The sequence below is a fragment of the Magnolia sinica genome, chromosome 12 (assembly GCF_029962835.1).
Source record: "Magnolia sinica isolate HGM2019 chromosome 12, MsV1, whole genome shotgun sequence".
NCBI lineage: Eukaryota > Viridiplantae > Streptophyta > Magnoliopsida > Magnoliales > Magnoliaceae > Magnolia > Magnolia sinica.
The window spans coordinates 3911629-3937482 of NC_080584.1; the positions used below are offsets into that span (position 1 = coordinate 3911629).

At 40.1% G+C, this 25854-nt stretch overlaps 2 protein-coding genes across 2 annotated transcripts; one reads left to right on the forward strand and one right to left on the reverse strand.

Moving 5' to 3' along the window:
• The first annotated feature begins 285 nt into the window (after positions 1-285).
• On the forward strand, positions 286-3070 carry LOC131220810 (oxygen-evolving enhancer protein 2, chloroplastic-like). Its single transcript, XM_058215661.1, has 4 exons — positions 286-595; positions 1673-1905; positions 2294-2344; positions 2693-3070. Exons 1-4 carry the CDS (start codon positions 355-357, stop codon positions 2951-2953), a joined length of 786 nt encoding a protein of 261 aa, XP_058071644.1. The 5' UTR covers positions 286-354; the 3' UTR covers positions 2954-3070.
• Positions 3071-4691: 1621 nt separating this feature from the next.
• LOC131220811 (uncharacterized) lies at positions 4692-25223 on the reverse strand. Its single transcript, XM_058215662.1, has 4 exons — positions 24768-25223; positions 17981-18145; positions 7236-7291; positions 4692-4966 (listed from the first exon to the last, which is right to left on the reverse strand). The coding sequence occupies exons 1-3, from the start codon at positions 25036-25038 to the stop codon at positions 7251-7253; spliced, it is 477 nt and encodes a 158-aa protein (XP_058071645.1). The 5' UTR covers positions 25039-25223; the 3' UTR covers positions 4692-4966; positions 7236-7250.
• Between the last annotated feature and the right edge of the window lie 631 nt (positions 25224-25854).

Genomic DNA, 25854 nt, shown 5'->3' on the forward strand with positions numbered 1-25854 from the left:
TGATTTTTGCACCAGACCACATCCATCGAGGACCTACTTGATGAATGGCTCGGATCTCATGCACGTGCTCCATACGTACGAATGTTAGCATTTGTAGATATACACAACCATAAACAAACACAACATAGCCACATACACAAAAGGTGGATTGCCATGTGCTATAGAAGCTAGTCCATTGGTGGATGTGGTGCCACGTGGCACCAATCACAATTCCTGAAACCTTATCTAATAAATAAAAATCTTATCTTCCCATCATCCAATAAAAATCCAGACCACCTATTTTCCTTCACTCATAAGAAAATAACACACAATACGAGCGTCCACAAACATACACACATTCAACAAAGGAAGGAGATGGCATCAACTGCATGTTTCCTCCACCATCATGCACCGTCCACACCCTCTAGAGCCCCATCCCAACGCCACGTGTCAAACATCAAGCCCTTCCAGGTAGTATGCAAGGCCCAGAAGCAGGTGGGCCATGATGAGGAAAGCAACGGTGCTGTATCGCGTCGGTTGGCCCTTACGGTTTTGATTGGGGCTGCAGCCATCGGCACCAAGGTCTCACCTGCCGATGCTGCCTACGGCGAAGCTGGTAAAATATTTTCCATTTTTTTCTGGTCGAGCTGATTCAACTCAGTATTGAACGAGTCTGCACTGAGTAGTTCTCAAATGGGGTTTTTCTGGGTGTTGATGAAATATTATTGGACTGAGTTGACTCAGTTGACTCTAGACTGAGTCAAGCTCAAATGGGTTTTTCTTTGAGTGTTGATGAAATCTGGTTGAGCCGAGTTGACTCGGGTGACCCATCAACTGAGTCTTCACATGCTAAAATGGTTTTTTCTTTTTGGGAGCGCCATGACTCAAGTGGGTCTTTTTCCAAGAGTCCATGAAATCTGATTGAGCTGAGTTGACTCAGCGAGTCAGTCTATTTTTCAAACCTATGCTAATTTTTCATGTTCTAGATTCCTGTGTTAGTTCAGCACCATTTTGAAAATGGATAGGCCTCATCTTCCTCACATGTGGCACTGATTTACAGCTATCCAGGCCATCAAAAGTGTGGGTCCCATTGTGAATGTAGCATGTCTCTATAATCATACTGATCGAGCAATCTTAACCATTCATTTTGTGGCAATCAAATAGATGGTTTGAAGGGAAAATTAGATGGTTAGCTCACCCAATAAATTGACCGTCCTAGTTTGCAGCTGGAATGATCTTAATGACGCGTCCCACCATCTGAACGACTCGGATCTTATGATCAAGTGATACATTGGCAAGAAATAAAGCATTGTATGTTAAGAGTTCCCATAAAACCTTTGTATGTTGTATGGGAACATTTCTCCTTCATCTATTAGATATATAAAAGTTATTGGTTGAATCACCTTTATACTAGAAGAATGATATTGTGCATGAATTACACACTGAATCTCAATTTATAAACCATCTCAACGTTCCGATTAGTTAGATCTTTGATGGTCCATAGCAACTCAGTTTGAGCTTTCGAGTCGACTCGAATCGACTCGACTGGATTTCAAGGCAAGTCGAGTTTTTTTGTTCTCAAACGATGATCATAAGATGAGACCATAAATTTAAGAAGGCAAGATGGTCACTACCTTATCGACGGCTAAAAAATGTCATCCTTGATTAATGAAAAACCCTTGATCGACCGCAGCTAATGTTTTCGGGAAGCCAAAGACGAACACGGACTTCTCGCCATATGATGGCGATGGTTTCAAGATACTGATACCGGCGAAATGGAACCCGAGCAAAGAGGTAGAGTTCCCAGGGCAGGTGTTGCGATACGAAGACAACTTCGACACCACCACCTACGTATCGGTCATGATCACTCCTGCAGCTAAGAAAACAATCACCGAATACGGATCGCCGGAGGAATTTCTCTCTCAAGTAATTCAATTTTTTTTTTCTTGTTTTTGCTTATTTTATGGGGAATATTCATGGTTCTAAGACCCTGAACGAGCCGAGTTGACTCGGACTCTGATCCAGTTCGATACAACAAGTCATCCGGAGTCAACCAGGAATCGAGCGAGTCGGTCAATTCAACTCGACTCAATGGAGGGCCGAAGTAGTCGATCCGAGTCACTGAGTCTTTTAATCACGGGAATATTATAAAATATGCACATGGGTGTACCGTCTTTGTTTTTTTTTTTTTTTTTTTTAAAAAAATTATTTATTTATGTGTACCATATTTGTTGGGTATTGAACACCATGCGCATTTTAGAGTGGACCCTATTAGAGCATAGGCATTTCTGAGCTGTGTGCGGATGATGTGCAGGTGAGCTATTTGCTTGGGAAGCAATCCTACTCTGGCAAAACTCAGTCTGAGGTATCTACGATGCATCATAGAACATACACCATCAAGAGGGTGGATTTGGGTCGGGCCAGGTAAGGCCCAAGCCCAGATCGGAGCCCAAACAGAGCCCAAATTCTGATATAGCATTTGAATGTTCCTGTATAATGTATAGATATATAAATGATCTAACATGGGACATGGATGCAAGATCCAAGCTGTCCATCAGGTGAGTAATGTCCTGATGAACGGCTTGGATTGTACCCTTATGTGACATGGCCCCATGTGTGTGGGATTAGCCATTCTGGATGTGGCTACAATCATTTTCCAATATGGTTAGTCTACTGACTAATGTAATTCTCTTCTAATTTGGAAACTAATCAGGGTGGTTTCGACACGGACGCCGTTGCAGTTGCTAACATATTAGAAACATCGGCACCGGTCATCGGAGGGAAACAATACTACTTCATCTCTGTCTTGACGAGGACGGCCGACGGAACCGAGGGCGGCAGGCATCAGCTGATAACGGCCACGGTCTCCGACGGAAAGCTCTACATTTGCAAGGCACAAGCTGGGGACAAGAGATGGTTCAAGGGAGCTAGGAAGTTTGTGGAGAGTGCTGCAAGTTCCTTCAATGTAGCTTAAATGAAAATTAGAGAATGTGGGTGTGATTTGTGTTGATGTAAATGAGCAAATCCCATTTGGAATTGGAGTTTTAGGGAAAGCAAGGAATCATGGAGTTTGTGGATTTTGAATTGGCAATGGGTGGGGGAAATCTCTATTTTTGCTTGGGTGATTGCAATGTCGATGGGCTAGACACATTGGTTAGTTTTGGACCATTTAAAAAATGGTGGTGACTTTGCAACCATACACATGCCATGGTTGTATGGCAATCTGGAGCGAACAAATTGCTGACCCAGCTGTGGATGGAATATAACCCAAAGTTAGATTGAGAAGGTAATAATAACCTTCTGATTTTATTTTTTTTTCCCCTTTGAATTTGGGGAGTGGATTAGCTGTTACCCTTACCATGGGGCCCACCTGATGATGTGTTGTATATCCACACGTCCATCCGTTAATTCTGCCCATTTTAGGACGTCGTCCCAAAAATTAAGCAGATCCAGATCTCAGGTGGAACACACCAAAGGAAACAGTGATGTTTGAGTGCCTCACATTAAAAATTCCAAATTGCCCGTAGTAAGGTTTTCAAAATTTTTATTTTATATCCAACTTGTTGATAATGTCAAGAAGAAAGGTATGAAGGGAAATTACAAAGATCAGCTTGATCCAAAACTTTTTTTTGCCCACAGTTTTTTAATGGTCATTCATACCTTTTTCTAGTGTAGTCCACTTACGATTTGGATCTTCTTAATTTTTGGGATCTCATCCTAAAATGAGATGGAAAAACAGATGGACGGCCTGGATATACAACAAATACATCAAGGTGGGACCCACACGGTTGGAGTAACACCTACCATGGGGTTACCCGGTTAACAGCTAATCCGCTCCCTTGAATTTGGAGCACCGACGATTTTACTTCTAACCATCCATTTGATGAGCTCCCCTTGGCTGCGACCCGGAACCAGCGATGTGGGTGGAAACCTGATTGTAGGACCCATCCTGTTTGAATATCATACCGGTCATTCAAGAGATTTGGATTTGAATTCATAATTCCAAAACCCGAGGAAACTGGACTCAAGACCTCCAACTGGGTCAGGTCAATCAAGTCTCACTAGACTCAGTATTTAATACATTAAATGGAGGGGCGAGTCACAGTGAGTTGACTCAGTCGTCAAGTTGACTAGATGAGTCTTATCAATTCAGGACCGAGTCACACTCCTAATTGCTTGGGCTGAGATCTGATCGGGTCGGGTTGAGTTGACCTAATTTCAAGTTGAGCCGCCAAGGTTTCCAACTATGATGATTGAAATTAGGGCTTAGTCAGCCTGTGGGTCAATTGACGCAACCCGCTTCTGAGGTGTGTTTGGGTCGACCTGAAAGAATGCCAAGTCATGCCCAGGTTACGCTCGGATTCAACCCCAACTGGGTTATCAAAGGGCTGGACCCAACCCAACCTGACCAAAAATCCCGAAACAAAATAATAGAGTTGGGTCATATTTCATTCTAAAACTAGAGTTGGGTCATGCCAGATCAGGTCAGGTTGGTCGAGCCTGACCAGGTTATATTTAAATCGGTGGTCAGGATAGATCTGGTTTGGTCTCGATGAATATTAAGTGGGTCTAATCAAGCCCCTGGGTGACATGTCGTGGGTCTGGTTCTGGCTAGATTCTTAGCCTGTTTGGTAAACGAATGGGGCTATGCCGACCCTAACCAGACCCATTGCCACCTTGTTCATCCAAAGGATCTTGTAGCATTTACACAATTTCTTGTTCATCCAAAAGCTTTTGTTAAACCTGTTCGATTCAAGTTGGTCCAGTGACAACAACATCAGACAAGCGTCCCTTTGATAGCAGATTGGAAAACCCAAATGCTTCCACTTGAGCCACGTCAGCCATGTGTGTACGACCAGATTGACAATATGTCATTCCTTTCTATAGGAGAGAGCTTTCCTTTCAATAGTTGTAACGACTACACCAAGTAATAACTACAGTCTGAAGGGAGACAAAACGTGCTGTCCGAGCATCTTCGTTTCCATACCTGTAAGTTCAATGACAGTTCCAAGATTAGTAACATGATGATTGGATATGAACCAAGGATTGAAAATCAGTTTCGGCGGACCATATTGGTCACCACCAAAAGTGGGTCGTATCGCCCCATATAGGCCATTTTGGGCAAATGCAGGCCAATATATCCATATTGTTCATGGACAAAACCAGTCTCTACCTCCTGGTTTCAGGAGGCACACTTAACCCCTTATGAATCAATCATCCTTTTATCAGGTGGAAAGAAAAAATTTAGGAAAAAAAACAAACAGAGACAACAAGAAGAAAAGATCATAACTGCAGCATACATTGATTAAGGAGGAATACCATCAACTTTGTAATTTGCAGAAAGGTTTGTCCAATGTATATTACACTTGGGTGAACTATGTTAAAGTTCACCAAAATAACATGTTGATCCCGCATGTCCAGAGTATACTTCATCTCTTGGATAACGATACTCCTACATTTTCGATCAATGAACTTTCTTGGACCATTGTAGAATGTCTGTAGCTTGGGCAGCCTATCGAACAACTAGGGTGATCCAGTTGGTGCAATTTTGGGGATACAATCCATTCAAGAGATGACCTATCAATTGGGCAGCCCAGATTCGACATCCATCCACCCATTGAAAACTAATAAGACAATGTGTCGCACCTCTGAAGGGTATGTTGTGCCCCATCTATACGCCAATATCCATACATGTGCTAGTTATTCCGGAGATTCAACCATTGTCTTACCCTCTCGGATGGGCCACATTATAAAAATGACACAAGTGCCACAATCAATAGAATTTTCATGAGCTATCAATGACGATCAAAAGGAAGGCAGCTGATCAGGTGGTTGAGATCACCCACTCAGTGATGTTGTATTATAGACAATCCAAGAGATTCCCCATATGATGTATAAGCACACGCACCAATTGTATCTGAACTTTACATAGTGATGTTGTTTGTTTATAGTGAGCTTCCCCATCTGATGTGCGATCTAGATAGGCAAGCACATGCACCAATTGTATCTGAACTTTACAAAGTTCACCTAAATGGTGGACATTAGAAGAACCCTTTTTGAAGTACTCTGAGCTTATGATGGATTACGTCTTTCACTTCTTTAACTCAACCTGAGTCTTGCTGAGTCAAGCCGATTCAGCGCAGTAAGTCTTTTTTAACTTGATTGACAACTATCTACTACCAGTTTAAAAATCTGACTAGAAACACTGGTATTGTATTGGCTCCTCTACACAACCGATATGGGCCTGTATTGGCCGATACTGACCAATAAGAGCTCGTATCAGCCTTTATCAGCATAGGGGCCTGTATTGGCCGATACCTTAAAATCTGTGCACAACTAATGAATCTGACACAACCCACCAAGACACAGTAGGAAGTGAATCACAGTCGTGTAAATTTCTTTAGATCAGTCATAGTGAAACGATTTAGTTGGTATTTTATAACAGCTGTAAACAGTCGCACCGCATAAGTTTTCTCTTTCTTTTTTAACAGTAATGCAAATTCATTGAAGCAATCAATGGAATTGACTGCCAATTCTTAAAAGGGGAGTTCTGCGATACTCAGACAGCATATGACGATACAGAGGCACTCGGAAATTGTACACATTGCATACATCAACTCAAAATAAAACAATTAAATTGTGGAACCCACCATCGCTAAGTCACAATCCCAAATCCGATTGTTTGAACAACCCTAACCTCTGATTTGTGAACACTTGTTTGTTGAAATAGGGCTGTTGGATTTTTTTCCCCCATTGTTAACCATCCAATAAATGTCCACCAATCCAATAGTCAAATAATCAAACGAGCTTAATTTTTATTCATGATACATCTACAGGGAATGCCATAATTTGGACAGCATAATTTGACTTGTATGCCATGTATGCAATTTCTAAGTAATTTCTAAGTGCCTGCACATTATCCATCACACGGCCAGAGTATCTAAAGTTTCTCTTTTTCAAAAGCAACCACCTATAATCCATTCAAGTGCCCAAGCAAAGATGAGAAATGCTAGCCAAATGTAGATGGGAATGGGAAAACTGGAAGCCATTTTCAGATAAATGGAATACAGGTACACTACATTGTCTAGTTAGTAATTGTATTTATCATGTAGAACATGTTTGCTTTATCGCCACCAGAAAAGACGAGTGGAAAAATAATAATAATAATAATAAAGAACATATCATTGTAAATAATCAAAATACCATGAAAATAAATCCAAGTATACAGATGCCTAACAAGGTAGAGAGAATTGAACCTGGACTACCATGGGTCAATGCTGACTTTGTCCTGCATTCTCTACTGTTGATTTCTCTGAAAAATAAAAATTTATAGTCAAAATCTATCAAACAACAACAGGATACAATCTAACATAGTACAATCAATCATAGTTCAAAAACCCGAAAACTGGACTCAATTTGATGTTCAACCAGGTTGGGTTGACTTAAAGACTCAGTCTGACTCGACTCAATATTTAATAATTAAATTAAAAATACAACGAATAGGTGTTGATATTTAAACTAATTAGAAAAAGAATTTTTTTAAAAAAATAGCTATATCTAATAGCAGCGCACTGCATAACGCACTAGTTAATTGTATCTTGGCTCTGGCAGGGATCTTGAGTTTGATTTCCTCATTCCGCTTTTGCATTTTACTAGTGATGACTCTATGACTCACCAAGTGACTCAGTTCAAGTCACTGCGCATCAAGTCGACTCGACCGAGTCTTCCTAAGTTAAGGTCGAGTCACAGCCACAACCAAGTTTCCCAGTGACGCAGTTCAAAATCTCAGCAAGTCAGAGTTTACTCCCAAGAGTTTCGAGTCGAGTCAGTGAGTTTTTGAACAGTTCAATAAAAAATGCCAGAAATTGATATATCCAAAGGTCTTTGTAGAAAAATTCCAAGAGAAAAGTGAGGTCTCTACTATTTTATCTAAAGGATATCTATCTGGACCTACTTATCCAACTAGAATGGTGGTCTGAGCTTTATATCCTGTTTTTAATTAAAAAGGGACCAAGTGAAGTGAATAATGAAATCAAACTCCTAACTACAAGAAATATCAGCTCCATGCACTTAAAGGTTGCATTTCCATGTCCTGCTTTTTCTGGCTACTTTTCTCCCCAAATCAACATCCCCAGTGTTTCACGTCCAACCTGAATCTGGATACTGATTTAGCGCACACAAGGCTGAAAAATGGGACCTTCAATAATGCAGTTTCAAAAAACTTGTGCCACTCCAAGTGCCAGATGGAACAAATAGCCATCTTTTAAGCCAAAAATTCCCATCAATTTGCAATTTAGATGACAACCAAATGCACCATAATTGTCTACGAGGACCACAACTAAATTTCCTACCTCTCCCCAGACATGATTGAAGAAAAGTATAGTGCCTGCCTCATCAGTTAGTCACAACAGCCAGCAGGGTTGCAGTTTAAATTAACATGCTCGAGGTCTAAACTATCATCCCAGTCTACCACTTCATTTTTCTTTTACCAATTCCAAGTCCACATTCTCCTTGTTGTGGCAGATTAACTACTACAGTCTACAGTCTGCAGTATGCATTGGTAATGGAACAATAAAAAGAAAAAACCTTCCAGTTTAATGCAGTGTTTGAAACCCAAACTGGACCAGAGAGTCCCAGTCGAGACCAGTTGGGAAATCCCGGTCAACTAAAGTGTTCATTTGCTTTCTTTTAAAAAGAAAAACAACTCTATCAGGTAGAGTTCGAACCAACGACCTCTAATTCAAAAATAATTGCCAAGCCAATGGCAGATATGTATTATTTGTTATCCTTTTAGTTACTTTTTTCTAACTTGAGTAGATTTCCAGATTGGAATGGGTTTGACCAGTTGGACCAACGGTTGGACCGTCACCAAACTGCCTGCAAAAGGGGGTCAGAGTCCACTCTGAGTTTTAAAACATTGGTTCTGCGCATGGACAGTATGATAAAAGTATTAGGAAATTTTTTCGTGACAACCAATTACATAAGAAAAAGTTTATTTTATTTCATGATTGTTGCGATTCATGATACATGGTTTATTTTATTCGATTTGGTATTGTTAATTTATAGCACTTAAGTATTTATTCCTGACAACCAATATTTATTTCACTAATCCAGGCAACTAAAGAATTACAGAAATGAGCTCATCGCATGCAGGCAAATAAACTGGGACAAAATCACAATTTCTCAAACATTGCCAGCCACATCTTGGTCAATGAATTGGTTTAATCTGAGTCATCTGACAACAAGAGAAACAAATTCAAATTCAAAACTCAAAATCAGCATCCGGATGAGGCGGATTTACAAACATCTGGTGACTATGTGAGTCGTCTCACTCTCTCCAGTGTTACCTGGAAACTTTTATTTTCTGGGATTTTCCTATGACAACAAAACAAACAAATTCAAATTGAAAACTTAAAAAGTGAGTAATCCGGATGAGGTGGATTTACAAACATTTGGGGACCACGCGAGTCATTTCACCATCTCCAGTTTTACCTGGACACTTCTATTTTCTGGGATTTTCCTCTGCCGATACTTGGAAACCCCTAGACATAACACAACACTTCAAAATCGGTATGGAAAAACTGTCCTAGTGATGTCTTCGGAAAGTGCCGCAAGTTGGCAACGGTTAAAATCGATATTGAGTATTGCATTGTTCATTACTGATACACGATACATATCAGATGATATGCCCAAGTTTTGGATAAAAACAGTCTGAAAACCCCACAAAATGCAAAAATACATGTTAATAAACATTTATAAATATTTAGCTCCTTCAACATGGGCTTTTAACAGGTGAATCGGAAGGTTATTGGTACAATTCATCTGTCTCATTGGGCACCAAAACAAATATCTATCAGGAGATATGTGTTTGTTTTGGATTATACTTGTTTTCCCTTCATCCCTCCCTCCCGCTCCCTCCTTTAGTTATGTGAATTTGTTTGTCAAGACAAAGATATCACACTCCCAGCCCTCAAGCTTGCGTCCATTACACAGACTTCCTCCCACTCTCTAGATTTTAGTTCATTTTTCAGTATAGTTACCATGACCCATATAACAAAAAAGCAGAAGTTCTGTTATTCTTGTTGTTTATTTGTTGGGTTTACACACACACACACACACACACACACACACACACACACACACAAGAGCAAGTGATGTTATGTGTGTGGGTGCGCACGCGCATGCATGCATGGGCATGGGCATGGGTGGCTTCAGATGATTCTGCATGTTTTTATGTTCTGTTAATGAACTATTTCTAGTTTTTATTAAAGTAATTGAATTTTATTGGAACTATGTCGATATTATTTTCTAATTTTTTATATATATATATATATATCCATTTTTTATAAACTACTGAAATTTATTAGAAAAGAATTATTTTCTAATTTTATATATATATATATATATATATATATATATATATATATATATATATATATATATCCATTTTTTATAAACTACTGAAATTTATTAGAAAAGAATAAAAACCGACAAGGCAAGCAATTCATAAGGGCAATGGATGGTGGTTGCCAATTACAAGAGATAGCCCCAATACTCCAGATTTAGTAAAGAGTCTGCAAATGAGTTAACAGTTCTAGGAATTACAGCAAAGTAGGACCCAACTCATTTCCCCTGGTGATAATTTTGTTAATGATGAATCTTCTCTTCCAAGGGAGTCTATTTGACAAAGAAGCCTGTACTTCTCAAATTACCTTCCACCAATAGGATGACCAGTGAAAGACTTCCAATTAGCTTGATGACCATAGAATAACTTCCATCTCGACTCTATTGAAATTGCCAAAACTAATAAGGCCAGAGAAAACCAAACAAATTTCCCCATGTTCGTCCCAAACCACTCCAAATAGCAGATTGCCAGGGATTTCCCATTGAGCAACCATCAACATTCAACTTATGCTGAGTGGGCATTGGCTTCCTTCCCACTTTCACCTTTGGTGCACTTCCACTGCCATTGATAGAATCCCACCAACTTCATAAGAGCTCCACGGGTTCAGTGCCCTAAAATGCTTAGCAGTGATATCCAATGTGCCAAATTGGATTTAATCATTTCTTCGACACACTCAAACAGGCAAATCTCCCACTCAAAGCTTCCTTGATTGCACCTCCACCCAACATGGGAGAGCATGCATCAAAGAACCTTTTCCCTGTTAGAAAACAGCAGGGAGATCCAACCAACATTGAGTCTCCTGGAGAAGCAGTAAATACCAACTCGATGTGAAGTAGGCAAAGGCAGAAAGTCAAATCTCCCTCGCAACATTACAGTGGGAAAAAAAAAAAAAGATGATCGACCGATACTTCATTCTCCCAACATAAGAGCCCAGTTTCTTTTTCTTCTTTTTTCCCCCTCAAACTGTCTCTCTTAAGCAATTTGTCACGAATGTGGAGCCTATTGTAGGAACTTAGCAATTTCTGGATCTACTTGTATATAAGAGTCTTACACTGTGAGTGAAAATATCTAAAATAACCTAAAGTCTTGTAGAAAAGTTTAGATTTCTAGAGTGGTATACGCTATGCTAGGATTGCGTAGGGATCTCAAGGAGATTTCGGATTTCTCTAGTAAGTTTTTAAAGCTAGCAGAAGTGTGGAAAAGCCTAGAAGTTTTCTAGAGTATTCTTGGTCGTTAAATGAATACCACATAGCACCACCCAAGCCACTAATGTAAAGAATGTAGAGAGTTCTTAGGACTATATCGGGGAAGAGATCCTCATTTGGGATAAGTTGCACTCCCCTCCTTGAGTGTTATACAAGCTTTCCCACTCACTCTCTTGTGTTCTTTTACATCTTAGCTAGTACTCATACTTAGCGTCTAGCACTTGGTAGTGTAAGTGGGAGGTAAGCTAACTTGAGTAGCATTAGGGCATTGCTTGAGTGAGGAGTAGCTAGTACATGATAGTTGATATCATAGCCTACTCAGTTCAACAGGCATTATGTCACCTTCAAAAGTGATTGCTAATGAGCAAATCGAAAGGCAGTTATCGAAGCATAATAGGAGGGACAGGCCTATTAACTCACAAGGGTGAGTATAGACCTTGGTTTGCTAGAGGATCACGTTGGCAAGTTAGAGCTTGCCATTGCTGAAGGAGATGAAAGGTTGGGGAATTTGGAGGGAACCCAATGAGCTCATGCAGAGGTGATCAAGCAAACCAATAACAATATAGAGAGTAAAGTAGAGGTACTCAAGACCCAAGTTGCTTAGATTGGGGTGTGAATGGGAAAGCTTTTATAGCACTGAAGGAGAGAATTACAACCCAAGGAGTGAGTCTCAAATAAGGAGCCCACCCCTTGTATAGACCTATGAACTCACTAGACTCTTGATATCAATGACTTAGATTGTGCCATATGGCATTCATCCAATGGCCAAGAATATTTGAGAAAACTTTCACACTCTTTTACACTTCTACTAGCTTCTAAAACTCACTAAAGAACTCAACATCTTTTAGAAATCTCTACACAATTCTACTACCGTGTATACTAATTCTAAAATTTTCTACTCTTTACAAGACCCTAGATTATTCCAAATGTCTCTACACACTATGTACAAGCATATCATATGTTCGAGTTAAAAAATGGCAAAGTTTCTATAGTAGCTTCCACACTCATGGCAAACCACCAACCAACAAAGGATCAAACCCAAGGTGGGGCCAAGGAATCCCACACTTCAACACAACAGGGTCTATAAAAGGCAGGAAGACAGAGATATTTGAAGTATTCCTTTGCGGAAACAGTATCCATTGAAGACGTCGCCCAAATTCTCTCATCTAGTTCATTGAGGAAGGGGTACAAACCATCAAGAGATGCCAATAAAGCAAAAAAATACAAGAACCTCCTCATTGAGCATCTTCCTTCTAAGCAGCATGTTCCAAACAACCATGCCCCCTAACAACTCAAAACAATCCTTCACAATGTTCTTGCATGATATGTGAAACAACCTTAGGAACCCCTGAGCCAACTTGGAGTCACCCACCCAAAGATATTCCTAAAATCCTATTCCATTGCCAGAGCCAACACTATATCTAATTCCTTTCGCAAAAACCTTCCCAACGCCTTTCATTTGACTTGCCAAATACCGATATGTTTCTCCGTAATGACAGCCATTTCCTCTTCTTATGGTGCATGGAATCCACACTCTATCACCATCATCATACCTACTAGAGATGATTTTCCTCCACAACGCTTCTTGCTCAACACCAAAATGCCACAACAACTTAGATAAGAGGGCCCAACTTCTCTTTTTGGTTCTTCCTATGTCGACGCCCCTTCTGATAAGATTTTTCATGTTTCAATAAATGGTATTTGTGATATTTATTGTGATATCTACTTTTTCATTCCAGAATAAGAAGTCCCTTTGAATTTCTCTATCTCCTTCACAATCTTGGCCAAAATCTTGAACATGGATAATAATATGGGGGAAAGGATTGCCAGCATAGCCTTCATAAGCATAATACAACCCATGAAGGACAATAGGCCTTTTTTCATGCCAATAACTTCCTTCTGACAATTGGATTACATATAGACAAGCCCCTAGGGTTAGCCCCCAAAGGAAGGCCTAAATACACGATAGGAATAGATGGTTGGCTACAACTAGATCCCCTAGACACATCTTCAACCTCAACTGCATTTGTCACAACCCACGCAATTAGAATTTTAGAGAGGTTTAAACAGAGCCCAAAGACCACTTCAAAGCACCAAATGATACCCTTTAGAATAAACACTTGAGAATTGTAGGCATCGCAAAAGATGATGGTGCCATCCACGAACATGAGATGCAAGATATTTATCTAAGTTTGGCCAATTTGAAAACACTTTTAACAGACGTTTAGAGATTGCATGTTTGAAGATCATACTTTGGCTTTCAACCATGACAACAAACAAGAATATGAATAAAGGGTCTCCCAGCTTAATCCCCTTGAACTTCTATAAAGTCATATCATCATCCCATTTATGAGGATTGAGGATCGAGAAGTGCATGGAAGAGATGCACCCACAATCCACTTTATCTAGAGGGATTTTGACCGTACTAACGTTGTAGTATGGCCGAATTCCCCAACGGAATTTTGACCGTACTATCCTTGTAGTACGGCTGAATTCCTCAAAAGGAAGATGATTTTAAAATATTCCCTTGTAGCCCCCTGCCAAATTTTTAAAACATTTCGGACGAAATTGCCCTTGTCCTTGGATCAGCAGCTATACGGATTTTAAGTGAATAAGAAGTTATATAGTATCCAATCTTGAGGAAGTGATGTAGACATGATTTGTCATTATGTCCACTAAAATCTAAATTCAATCCGTTCATTTTCTTTGTAACCTTCTATTTATATGAGAAGATGATAATTTCTCACTGACACGATGTATGTGTGGCCCACAAAACCTAATAACCTATAACGATGTCCGTTCAATATGAACTATTTTCTTGTGATGCGATCCATATGACTATCAGATGTTGATAATTCTTTCAACCATAGCCTTCCATGAAATTCTGATGTTAATGGATGGAGTAGATTCCAAACATAGGCGATGGTGGGCCCCACAGACGATGTACGAACGCCCTTAAAAATGGTCAACCATTACTTCTTCTTTTTTTCACTTTCCGTACAGGTCCTTTTTCGAGAAACTGAAGATCGTAGGACCCACTACCACTCTCCCTCCGTCAACATTTCTCTCCTCTGGCGTTCATCCGAAAACTCCTCTTCTTTGAAGTCCGTCATTTCTCTCTGCCATTTCTCTCCTCTAGAGTCTATCTAGCATTCTCCGGTGTTCATCCCCAAACTCTTCTTCGTTGAAGCTTCGTCCACTACTTCCACCATCATGATCGTGTAGTTCTCTAGTGTCCCTACTATCATAGTAAACTACAGTTTTAGTCACTTTTTAAGGTAAATAAAACCTTAAATCTCATCATTATCGGGGTTATCTTTTTTTAAAGGGCTAGGTTGTGATGTGTTGTGGCATTGTGTTAAAGGTCGAAGTTATCATGTGATAACAGTGGAGAATGTTATCCAATAAGGATCGAGGTTATTATCCAATAAGCGTCGAGGTTAACATCCAATAAGGGTCGAGGTTGACAGTTAGTATGTAAGGGTCGAGATTAGAAAGTGTGAAGAGTCGAGGTTAACAAGTAGGAAAGTTGACAACCTCGACCCTTACCATTTGCAACCACGACCCTGTACGTTGTTTGACAACCTCGACCCGTAACATTTGACAACCACAACCCTTCACGTATTTTGACAACCTCAACCCTTAACAGATGACAACCTAGACCCTTCACATTTTACAACCTCAACCCTTTACATTTGTTAATCTATACCATTTATGTCGTAAACATAATAATACACCATTCATTTTTTATTGCAAGTTAACCCATATTGGAAGATTATGGCTCGTCGGCCTATCCTATACTATTATGATGGAGATGGTGTATACGAAAAGGAAAGTTTTTCGTATGTGGGTAAGGACTCGAAAGGGGTTGTTGTGAGGGATGATATTATGTACTAGGAACTCCTAGATAAAATACATTAGATTACAAAGCCAACACTGGATGAATTTGATTTGAGAATAAAGGTTATGTACGGTGAAGCAGTATGTGGATTACTTCCTCTACATACAATCAAAGATAATGAAGATCTCCTCACATATATACTCTTCTGTAGACAAAGTCAACCTACTCAGATACCAATGTATATAGAGAAAGTGAGGCGTACAGCTCTTGTGCAAGCAAGGAGCACACACTGACCATTACATTTGAACATATTGTCCCCCGATATGCAGGATTCAAGCAATAACACATGTCATGATCGATGACTCCACAATTGCGATGTTCCTGGCCCTTCAAGCAATTATACATGTCATGATCAACGACTCAACGATTGCGATATTCATGGCTCTTCAAGCAATGATACATGTCATGATCAACGACTCGACGATTGCAATATTCATGGCCCTTCAAGCAATGATACATGTCATTATTAACGACTCGACGATTGCGATATACGTGGTCCTTCAAGCAACGATACATGTCATAATCGATGACTAGATGATTACGATATACCGTCGTTTTGGTTGACAGGTAGCAAGTACGATACAAATATTTCCATCCCTTTGAGCAATGATCCATGTTAGGGTGGAAGAGTTGACGATTGCGATATCCCCGTCCCTTCTACCAATGCTACGTGCTCCATCCGATATCATTCCACTTGAGATATGTATAACCAGTGCAACTTTTGTTAATGCAGATCATCAGGAATATCCAGATATGGTAGACAAAGCCAATGAAATATCTGTCGAAGAGAAATGATGGACTTCAAAGAAGAGTTTTCAGATAAACACCGGAGAATGCCGGATGCACGCCGAAGGAAAGAAATGTTGGAGAGAAATGTCGGAGAGAAACTCCAGAGGGAGAGTTGTTAGTGGGTCCAACGATCTTCAATTTTTCAAGAAAGGACTTGTGCAGAAAGTGAACAAAGACATTGATAGGCCCTTTATAAAGGTATTCATACACCATTTGTGAATCCACCATCGCTTATGTTTGGAATCCACTCCTCGAAATTTCATGGAAGGCCATGGTTAAAAAATGATCAATATCCGTCAGTCATATGGACCCCATCATAAGAAAATAAATTATATTGAACGGACACCGTTATAAGTTATCAGATTTTGTGGGCCACACAGAGATCGTATCAGCAAGAAGTTATCATTTTTCTATATAAATAGAAGGTTACAAAGAAAATGAACGGATTGGATACATGTTCCAGTGAGCCCAATGAAAAACCTCGTCCATATCACTTCCTCGGGATTGGATACTTCGTAATTTCTTTTTCACTTAGAATCCGTACAACTGCTGATCTAAGAACAAGGGCAATTTCATCCGAAATGTTTTTAAAAACCTATCAGTGGGCTACGTAGGGAATATTTAAAATCCTCTTCCTTTTACGGTCAAAATCCCTCATCTAGACAATGCCAAAACATGTACACAAGAAGGTTCCAATCAATGTAATCATAGGCCTTTTTCATTTTGATTTTGCATATAATGCCAGGACGCCACACCTTTCTCTTAAGTTTATAAACTCATAAGATATTAAAATACAATCCCCCCCGGGGAACTGCAAAATTGTAGATCATCGCCTCTTTTAGACAAGAAATATCTACGGGCGCAAGCTAATAGAAGTGCACCAATCGGCTTCTTAAATATCACAAGAAATTAATCTTCTCAGGGACGGGAGGTACATGTGACTCTAATGAGGTTGAAATTTGGGTTCTGAGCAAAGGACTAAGAATAATCCGCTCTTCTTTTCCTGGGCCTTCAATAGTGGACTGGATGCATAAAATGCAATTGAGTCAGCCTCTTTGTTCAAATTCAAGCCTAACAAGGCGAACCTCTTCTATTGAAAGACCTTTAATGGTGAAGGCGAATCTCTTTGTAAAATTGCAATCCTTGGAGATAGTCCTTCACTGTGGATAAGACTAGAGATTTGGCCATGAAATTTATGGTCTCTCACTTCTATAATGAGTGGCAAATTAGGATTGGCAACTCCCTTAAGGGGTTTCTCAAGGTTGATTCCTTGTACTTTGGTTTTATGTTCTAAATTCTAACAAGGTTACTGTAAAATATCCCAAAAAAGAAACGAAAGCTACTTAATGATCATTCTTTACGCTCCATTTGGAAATTCCTGGTTCCCAAGGTCAATGCAACAGGGTAGTGCCAACATGCTGCTGATACTATGTTCAGAACCTTCCCATACATATCACACTTGTGATTTGGGGCAGAAAAAGTGAGGAAATGAGAGCTCACTTAGTGCAGGTTCCATTTCCCATGCTGCCCCAAATGCCGAGCCTACCTTGTTGGATCAGAAGTCCGGCTGCTAACGTCAACCATAGCATACCTTAGATGCTTAAACAGAAAACATCCTGGTATACCTTTATAACAACAGAAACAACAACAACAAACATTCATTAAAAGAAAAGATGGGATGTAAAAAGACCAGCAAACTACCGAGTGACAGGCCTATAGAAAGCATCCGATCTATGTTATCAATACGTCGTTGTATTGATTTTAATAGTGAGTTCAACGATGAAACTCTCTTGCGAACTCCAGAGATCTTGGCTGCATGCTGCATGATAAATGGCGAAGGTGCGTCGTCTAATAGTTGATCCAGCTCTGCAAAAATGCACAAACAATGTGAATCATATATACCTCCCATTTCACAACCAAAGTCTATAGGAAGTAAAGAGAAACATGAGAGAAAAAAAAAAAAAAAAACCAGATGCAAGTATATTTAAACTACAAATTTTAATCAACAAATCTAGAGAGAATCAAAGACAGCCAAAAAGCCAAAACATTCATATTTATTATTTTGGATCATATTGTGTATAATAAGCAGTCGAGTGACATCGTTTTACTTTTTTATTAACTAAGGCCACTACTTAAAGTCATTAGATGCCTTGATAAGCTTTGATCAGCCTACACTCAGGGTTCAAGCTGAATCAAGTGCAAAAAAACAACTTCCTTGATGTGCAAATGTTTTCTGAATACCCAAACTAAATTCAGTTTCCATCCTGTTTAATAGTAGGGGTACTATGTTGAAACAAATGAGGGATCATCAATGTTTGTTTCAAATATATGAAAATTAGAGCCTTTTATTTGAAATTCATTTCCCTCCAAACCTTACTAGAGGCTCCTCTCTTTTTTTGAGCCTCTTTCCTTTGCCCCACATCAGATATGAGTAAGAAAAGAAATAGGCATGTCAAACCTTCCATTATCTTTTCTTAATGGCAAAATGATTTTATTAAAAGAGAGGACAAAGGGCCAAAAAGCCAAACAAAGGGACGATGACAAATCATCCCACAACAAAAAGGGGGGAGTCAAATCCTCAAGGAACATCAAAGTATTTCTTATTACAACCTAAAAACATATTGATGCAGGATCCCCCGAGATAGCTATCTATTCCTAGCTTTAATGAGAACCTGCAGTGGAAACTCTACCTTGGCCCTTGTTCCAGAAGGGCCAACTATTTCTTTTCCTTCCAAATCAACCATAGGCCTACTCAGAGAAAAAGCCCTATAGAGCATCCCTTTTCTTTCCCTTACAACCCCCTCCAAGCTCGCAAAAAGATTGGATGGTGCCCAGCATGACCTGAAAGACCTCAAACCACGTAAAGAATCCCTATCAAATTTCAAAGGAGAAACAACAAAACATATGGTCCAATGTCTCCTCACCAAGGTATCCCGTATCGGTATTGGTTGACGTAACGGTGCCCTCCAATACCGATACGGATACGGGGGTGTAACGGCGATACGGTTTTGCCAAAAAAATATGAAAAAATATGGATTAAATCCGGAATATTCTAAGCATTCCAAATATGCATTCATTTATAAATTGGAACATGTTTATGGTGGTGTAACAGTCCACTCTTTGGTGAGAAGTTGTATCGGACTGTCTGATGAATTTATGAACCAGATAACTTGAATTTGACTACAAAATTCATATATTTAATTTTATAAATATCTAATTTATATACTTAACAATTTGATATCATTTCTCCCAATAGTTCTTTAAAAAAAATGAAATTAAATTCAGGTAGATGGCGTTGCCAATTTGGGGCTGACTTGGAGGACTAATCCATGCCCCAAATCAGCCTCAAATTCATGCAATTTATTGCCATTATCTCACTTATGAATTGGTGGACATTTATTGGATAGTGAATCATGAAAAAAATCAAAAGGCCCTATTTTAAAAAATAAGCGTCCACAAATTAACAATTAAAACTATTCAAACAATTTGATTTTGGCATTGTGAATTAGCAATTATAGTCCATAATTTAATTGGTAAATTTTAAGTTAATACATGTCTCGTGTACAATTTTTTAAGCGCCCGAATTAGGCGGGACCCGAATTATGAAGTGTAGCACACGAGTGTCAAAGTTTTTTGGGCCCCACCAGTGATGAATGTGTGATATCCACACTGTCCATCCATTTTGCCAAATAATTTTAGCGCATGAGCCCAAAAATGAGGCAGATCCAAAGCTCAAGTGGACTGCACCATAAGAAACAACAATAATTAAACGTCCACCATTAAAAATTTATTGGGGGCTACAAAAGTTTTAAATCAAGCTGACATGTGTGTTTTCCCTTCATACACGTCAATGTGACCCAATTAACAGGTTAGATGAAAATTAAACATTACAGTGGACCCCAAGAAATTTTTAATGGTGAGCATTCTATAACCACTGTTTCCTATGGTGTGGTCCACCTGAGATTTGGATCTTACTAATTTTTTGGATCATGACCTAAAATGATGTGGCAAAATGGATGGACGGCATGGATAAAATATACACATCATGGTGGGGCCACACGGCACGTGTACAAAAGCGTCCCACGCACATTTTTTTGAAAGCAGATTAGGTGGTGTACCATACTTACATACCTGTATTGACATCAGTAAGTCCTGCGGGTCTGATCATGAGGTATGTGTTATATATAAACCGTCCATTCATTTGACGAGGTCGTCTTAAGGCTTGACACTAAAAATAATACAGATCTAATTATCAAGTGGACCACACTGCAAAAAGCAGCGGGGGATTGAACGTCTACCATTGAAACCATTTTTGGGATCACAGAAGTTTTGGATCAATATGAAATTTGTTTTTCCTCTTCATTCAGGTCTTTTTGACCTTATGAACAGATTGGATGGAAAATAAACGTTATGGTGGGCCTACGAATTGTTTAACGGTGAAAATCATTATCTTCGTTGCTATTTTTGGTGTGGTCCAGAAGATCTTTGGATATGATTCATTTTTTTAGGTAATGCTCTAAAATAATATCTAAAAATAGATGAACGGTGTAAATATAACAAATACATCACTGTGGAGCCCATGTAACTTTGAACTCCTTTGAACTGTTTGTACAACTCAGAGCTTGAGGAGTGTCAGTGCTCGTTTTAGCATGACACGTACCTACAGTAGCTATATAGCTATAGCTGGTGTGTGGTACACCAGTCAATCGGCTTCCGATTTCAGACAAAAAAGACGGGAGAGAGGGAAACCGAAAATAAAAAGAGGGAAAGAAGAGAGAGATAGAGAGAGAGAGAGAAGAAGAAGAAGAAGAAGGAAGAGGAGGCCCGCAGTAGGGCGAGAAGAAGAAGAAGAGGAGGAAGAAGGAGAAGAAGGAGAAGAAGAAGAAGAAAAGAAATAAAATAAAAAAGGTACGCTTCTTTTTTTTTCTATTTTTTTTTTCTTATTTTCTTTAGGCCCATAACAGCTGTTACGGGGCCGTTACGGTCGTTATGGCCCGTAACAGCCGTTAAGGTCACAGAATCGGGGGGGTGCCCGTTTCGACCCCGTATCGTGTAACAGTGCCGGCCATTACCGTTACGTATCGGCCGATACGGCCGTATCGTAACGGATACGGGACACCTTGCTCCTCACCCCTAAGGAAAAGAATGCACACATTAAGGAGAATAAGATTTCTACTTCTCAAATGAGTAATGGTAAGCATTTGTCCCTTCCCACTAACCAACTAAAAGCAATCACCCTTGGAGGTCCCAAGATCCTCCAAATGAAGACTAATCTCTCCCCACCCGCAACATGGAATAGATAGACTTATAGGGAAGCTCCCAATTCTATCCAAATTCCAATTACAAGAATCCCTTTCCCACCAAACACCTTGGCCACCATGTGAATTAAAAACCTCGAAGATCATCAAACCATTATCGACTGCCAACTGAAAAGGCCAGGGAAACACAGCATGAAACTTGAGAGTGAAACCAAACGTCTTCCCAAACCAAGTACACAATCTGTCGTCAACGGCGTTCGTTGCTGCCTTCAAGAAATCTTTCTTGATGCTGTGAATCACTTTCCACAACCAAGAAGGCCTACAAAGGGAGGAGAATCTTGTAAACCAACCGCTTGTGCGTAAGCCATATTTACATGAAATCACATGCTTTCACAGAGCTACCTTCTATCCCAAACCCCCGTAGCCACTTTTTCGAGCAGGGAAAGAATCACATATTTAAGGGATCTTACTTCCGAACCCACCTAAATTGTTAGGTTGGCAAACGTTTGCTCATTCCAAAAGATGAAAATTATGCTTGTCACTTGTTCCTTTTTGCAGGAAATTACTTCGGATCTTTTCCAATCGTCAAAATCACCCCAGCCGAACATTTGAACGTCAAAATATAATAGATTGGCATATTCAAAGGGGCCGAGTTGATGAAAGTGATGCCCCTCCAGGAGATAAATATCTTCTTTTCCTACCCAATAACTTTCTTTAGACTCTTTCTACACAGCATCCCACAAATGGGTTGGAGTCTTTCCCACACATAGAGCAAGGCCAAGATAAGCCGAGGGCAGCACCCCCATCTACAACCAAACAAGCCTACAAGCCCACACACCCCATCATTTCACTTTTTTAAGGTTGAACTTTAATCCTAATACCTACTTCAAAGCACCTGATAATTGTGCACAAATTTGCCACTTTGACAATTTGCATCACAAAACAATAGCGTGCCATCCATGAGTAAAAGATGTGAAATGATAAAAGCGGCATTCTCCACCTTGAAGCCATTACTTCAGAATTCCCCTGTTTTCTTTAGCTAGCATCCGGCTCAATGCTTCCACAATCACCACAAATAAAAATGGAGGTAAGTGGTCCCCCAATTCAAACCCCTATTTGTAGTGATTGTGGAATCATAGAGTCAGATAGATTAAGCCCCTTGAGAAGGAGATATTACATTATGTCACCGGCTACTACTTCCTTTAGATGGGATGCAAGGACTTCTCCCAAATTATTTTGTAAGGGTTGTCGATTGGCCTAACTGGAATAAGATAAAAGCCCCTAAAGTCTTTGAGGCATTATCAAACCTCCTTTTGGAATAAGAGAAATGAATGAAGCACCCATCTCTTTTTGGAACTACTCTAGTAAAATTCAACCAAAGGAAAGAGATCATCTTTAACCTCTTCATAAAACACTTGGAAGAAAGCTACAAGAAAAGCACCTAGACCTGACACCTTGTCATGGCCTCACTTGAACGCCACCAATTTAAACTCTTCTTTGGTAGAGGGGCTTTCAATCCAAGCAGTCTCCTCTTCATTGATTTGATCAAAGAAGATATCATCAATAGTAGCTATTATGGGTCAAAATGGACTAACCACTAAGGAAAAACCAGCTCAGACATATATGCACAATGCAAGAAGGTCGGCCAGTGTTAGTCATGACGAAGGAGCTCCTAAACGACTAGGGAAGAACACTATTACATTTCATGGAACGACCCCGAGTTCGGCCATCGATAGATTGAATCTCTCTGCCTCCGTCAGACATCGAGCCCTTCCACGGACCCATACATTTCCGAGCTAGTTCCAACTGTAATTACCCAAGATCCTAGCTGAGGATCCCGGAAGATGATTGCAACACAGATCCGCCCGAGATCTCCACCAAGGATCTCAGAAGATATCCACGACATAAACGGAATCCGAGTCCCTCTACAATACGCACCTACTAAACAAGGAGATCACCATCTACGCCACCGCCCTCTATCAACTATAAAAAGGGCATCCCTAATGGTGAAAGGTACACGCACATTCCTACCTAGAAAATACACAAAAACCCTTTACGTTCTACTAAACCTAGCTTGCCTGTCTGACTTTGGCATCAGAGGGTCCCCTACTGCAGCCAGGGTCTCCATCTTTGTCTTATTTTGCAAGTCTCAAGTGATCCAAGTAGGACGCCAGATTTTTACATCAACAGTAGGCCTTGCCCATTTTATCAATGGAAGCAATTCAGGATAGAAACTAACAATGGCATCACAACTCATCTTTTTCCTCATTAACAAGGAGGCTTAAAATTCTATTATTTCTCCTTCTCGTACTCGTTATACCATAAAAGTAATTTCATATCTTTGCCCCCTCCTCTACTCATAAAGCCCTCGATTGTTGCCTCCATTTGATTTTTTCTTCCTTAATTTTTCTATTATGTTTTTCTCTTTCTATCCTCCTCGAACAAATGCCATGCAGCTACCTTTAAATCAATCTCTTGAATCGGATCCAACACTACTTTTTTGGCCACCTCAACACTCCCAAAATGCTCCTTACTACATTGTTTTAACTTTGCTTTTAACATTCTCAGCTTTTGGATTAATAAATCCCACACAAACTAGCACATGAAATGACCACCACTCCTTCACAAGATCAACAAAGCCCTCTTCTTCCAGCCACATCAGTTCAAATCTGATCGAAACAAGACCCCACAATCAACACTAGATTCCAACACTACCAAGCAATGGTCCGAGACCAGGCATGATAAACCTTTAACATTTCCCCCCAAAATCGCTCCTCCCAATCCACCGAAACCAGATACCTATCCAATCAGGAAAAAAAAAAAAAAAAAAAACAGGTCTTCCCAATCACAAGATGTTTAATGTCTCATGTTCAAATCCACGAGTCAAAGGTCAGGATTATCAATTAAGCATGAGTATAAGATCATAGCTTCAATATGGTAGTAATGTGAAAATGAACGGTTACGATCAGCATCTCTTGATAATGCACTGTTAAGGTACTGCGATAGGGGACAGCATATCCACTCCTATCAAAACCCCATTTCTTGATAATGCACATTTTCTTTCTACTTTTGGTAATAAAATCAGAGAAAGTTGGACTATTTGTATTACCAAAAGTAGAAATTAAAGGTTGTATCTATCAACCAAGGTGGGTGAACATATCAATTCCCCAATTCAGACTCAAATCACAATCTACCAAAACCGTAATCATCAGATATCTCAAAGAACGTACCTCTGGTGAGCCGATCGAGCGCGGCCGACAGCTCGTCCTGGCTCCTAGCTGCACTCTCAGCCGTCCGATCGAAATCCCAGATCACAGCACCGAGAGTCGACGAGATCGCTCTCGCCAACGCGTCGGAGCTCTCGAGGCGAAGGACATAGGAACCGGCAGCGTTCCGAGAATCCGACGGTTCTGAATCTTCCGGTGGCTTGTAATCAATCGGACGGCTGTCGTCTTCTGTGCTTTTTGATGGCTGGGATTCGTCGGGAGCTCCGCCGGACATTGGGAGGAAGGTTTCATCGGTGGAGGATTTCAGAAGCAGATGCCATGAGACGGAGGATGCGTAGGTTAGCTCGTGGCGGACGCGTGCGTACTTTAGAAGAGTTCGTGAGGTTTTACTCTTTCTGAATTGCTGTAGCCTGTAGTTCCGTCTGTAGCCAGCGATCGAGATGATGGCCTCTTTTCCGTCCGTCGCGCCTCAGGACCGAGCTTGTGTTACCCGGGCGCGGATTGGGTACTACTCCACCAGGACCTAGCTAGGGGCTCTGTAGGGTCCACAGTTATGTATATATTTTATCCATTCCGTCCATCCATTTTGAAACATCATTTTAGAGTATTTGTAGAAAAATTATGGATATTAAAGACTCAAATAAACCACACCATTGGAAGAAGTGGGGATTAAATTTGTACCGTTGAAAATTTCTTTACGGTCAGAGAAGTTTTGGATCAAACAAACATTTATGTTTTCCCTTCGCACATGTCCATGTGACCTCATGATCTGGTTGAATGGCAAATAAACACATGGCAGGTCCTAGGAAAATTTTAACGGTTGGTTCTCTGTGGGCCCCACTATGAAGTATGTGTTCTATCCATGCTGTCCATACATTTTTACGGATCATTAGGGATATTAATCTCAGGTGGACCACACCATAGGAAAACAGTAGTGGTTGGATGTCCATCATTAAAATTCTCGTACGCCCATTGTACTGTTTATTTGACATCCAATAAAGTCATACAGACCTAGATAAAGGGCAAAAGCAAAGATCAGTCATGCCCCCAAGAAATTCTTAATTGTGCAAGTTTAATCAACACTGTTCCT

Bases quoted from the DNA above. Each gene is read 5' to 3' on its own strand.
- LOC131220810 (XM_058215661.1), top strand. From the start codon at position 355: ATGGCATCAACTGCATGTTTCCTCCACCATCATGCACCGTCCACACCC. The intron at 596-1,672 runs GTAAAATATTTT...GATCGACCGCAG, and splicing joins TGCTGCCTACGGCGAAGCTG to CTAATGTTTTCGGGAAGCCA. The intron at 1,906-2,293 runs GTAATTCAATTT...GATGATGTGCAG, and splicing joins CGGAGGAATTTCTCTCTCAA to GTGAGCTATTTGCTTGGGAA.
- LOC131220811 (XM_058215662.1), bottom strand. From the start codon at position 25,038: ATGTCCGGCGGAGCTCCCGACGAATCCCAGCCATCAAAAAGCACAGAA. The intron at 18,146-24,767 runs GTACGTTCTTTG...GCATTTTTGCAG, and splicing joins GCTCGATCGGCTCACCAGAG to AGCTGGATCAACTATTAGAC. The intron at 7,292-17,980 runs GTAGTTTGCTGG...TTTATTTTTCAG, and splicing joins TTCTATAGGCCTGTCACTCG to AGAAATCAACAGTAGAGAAT.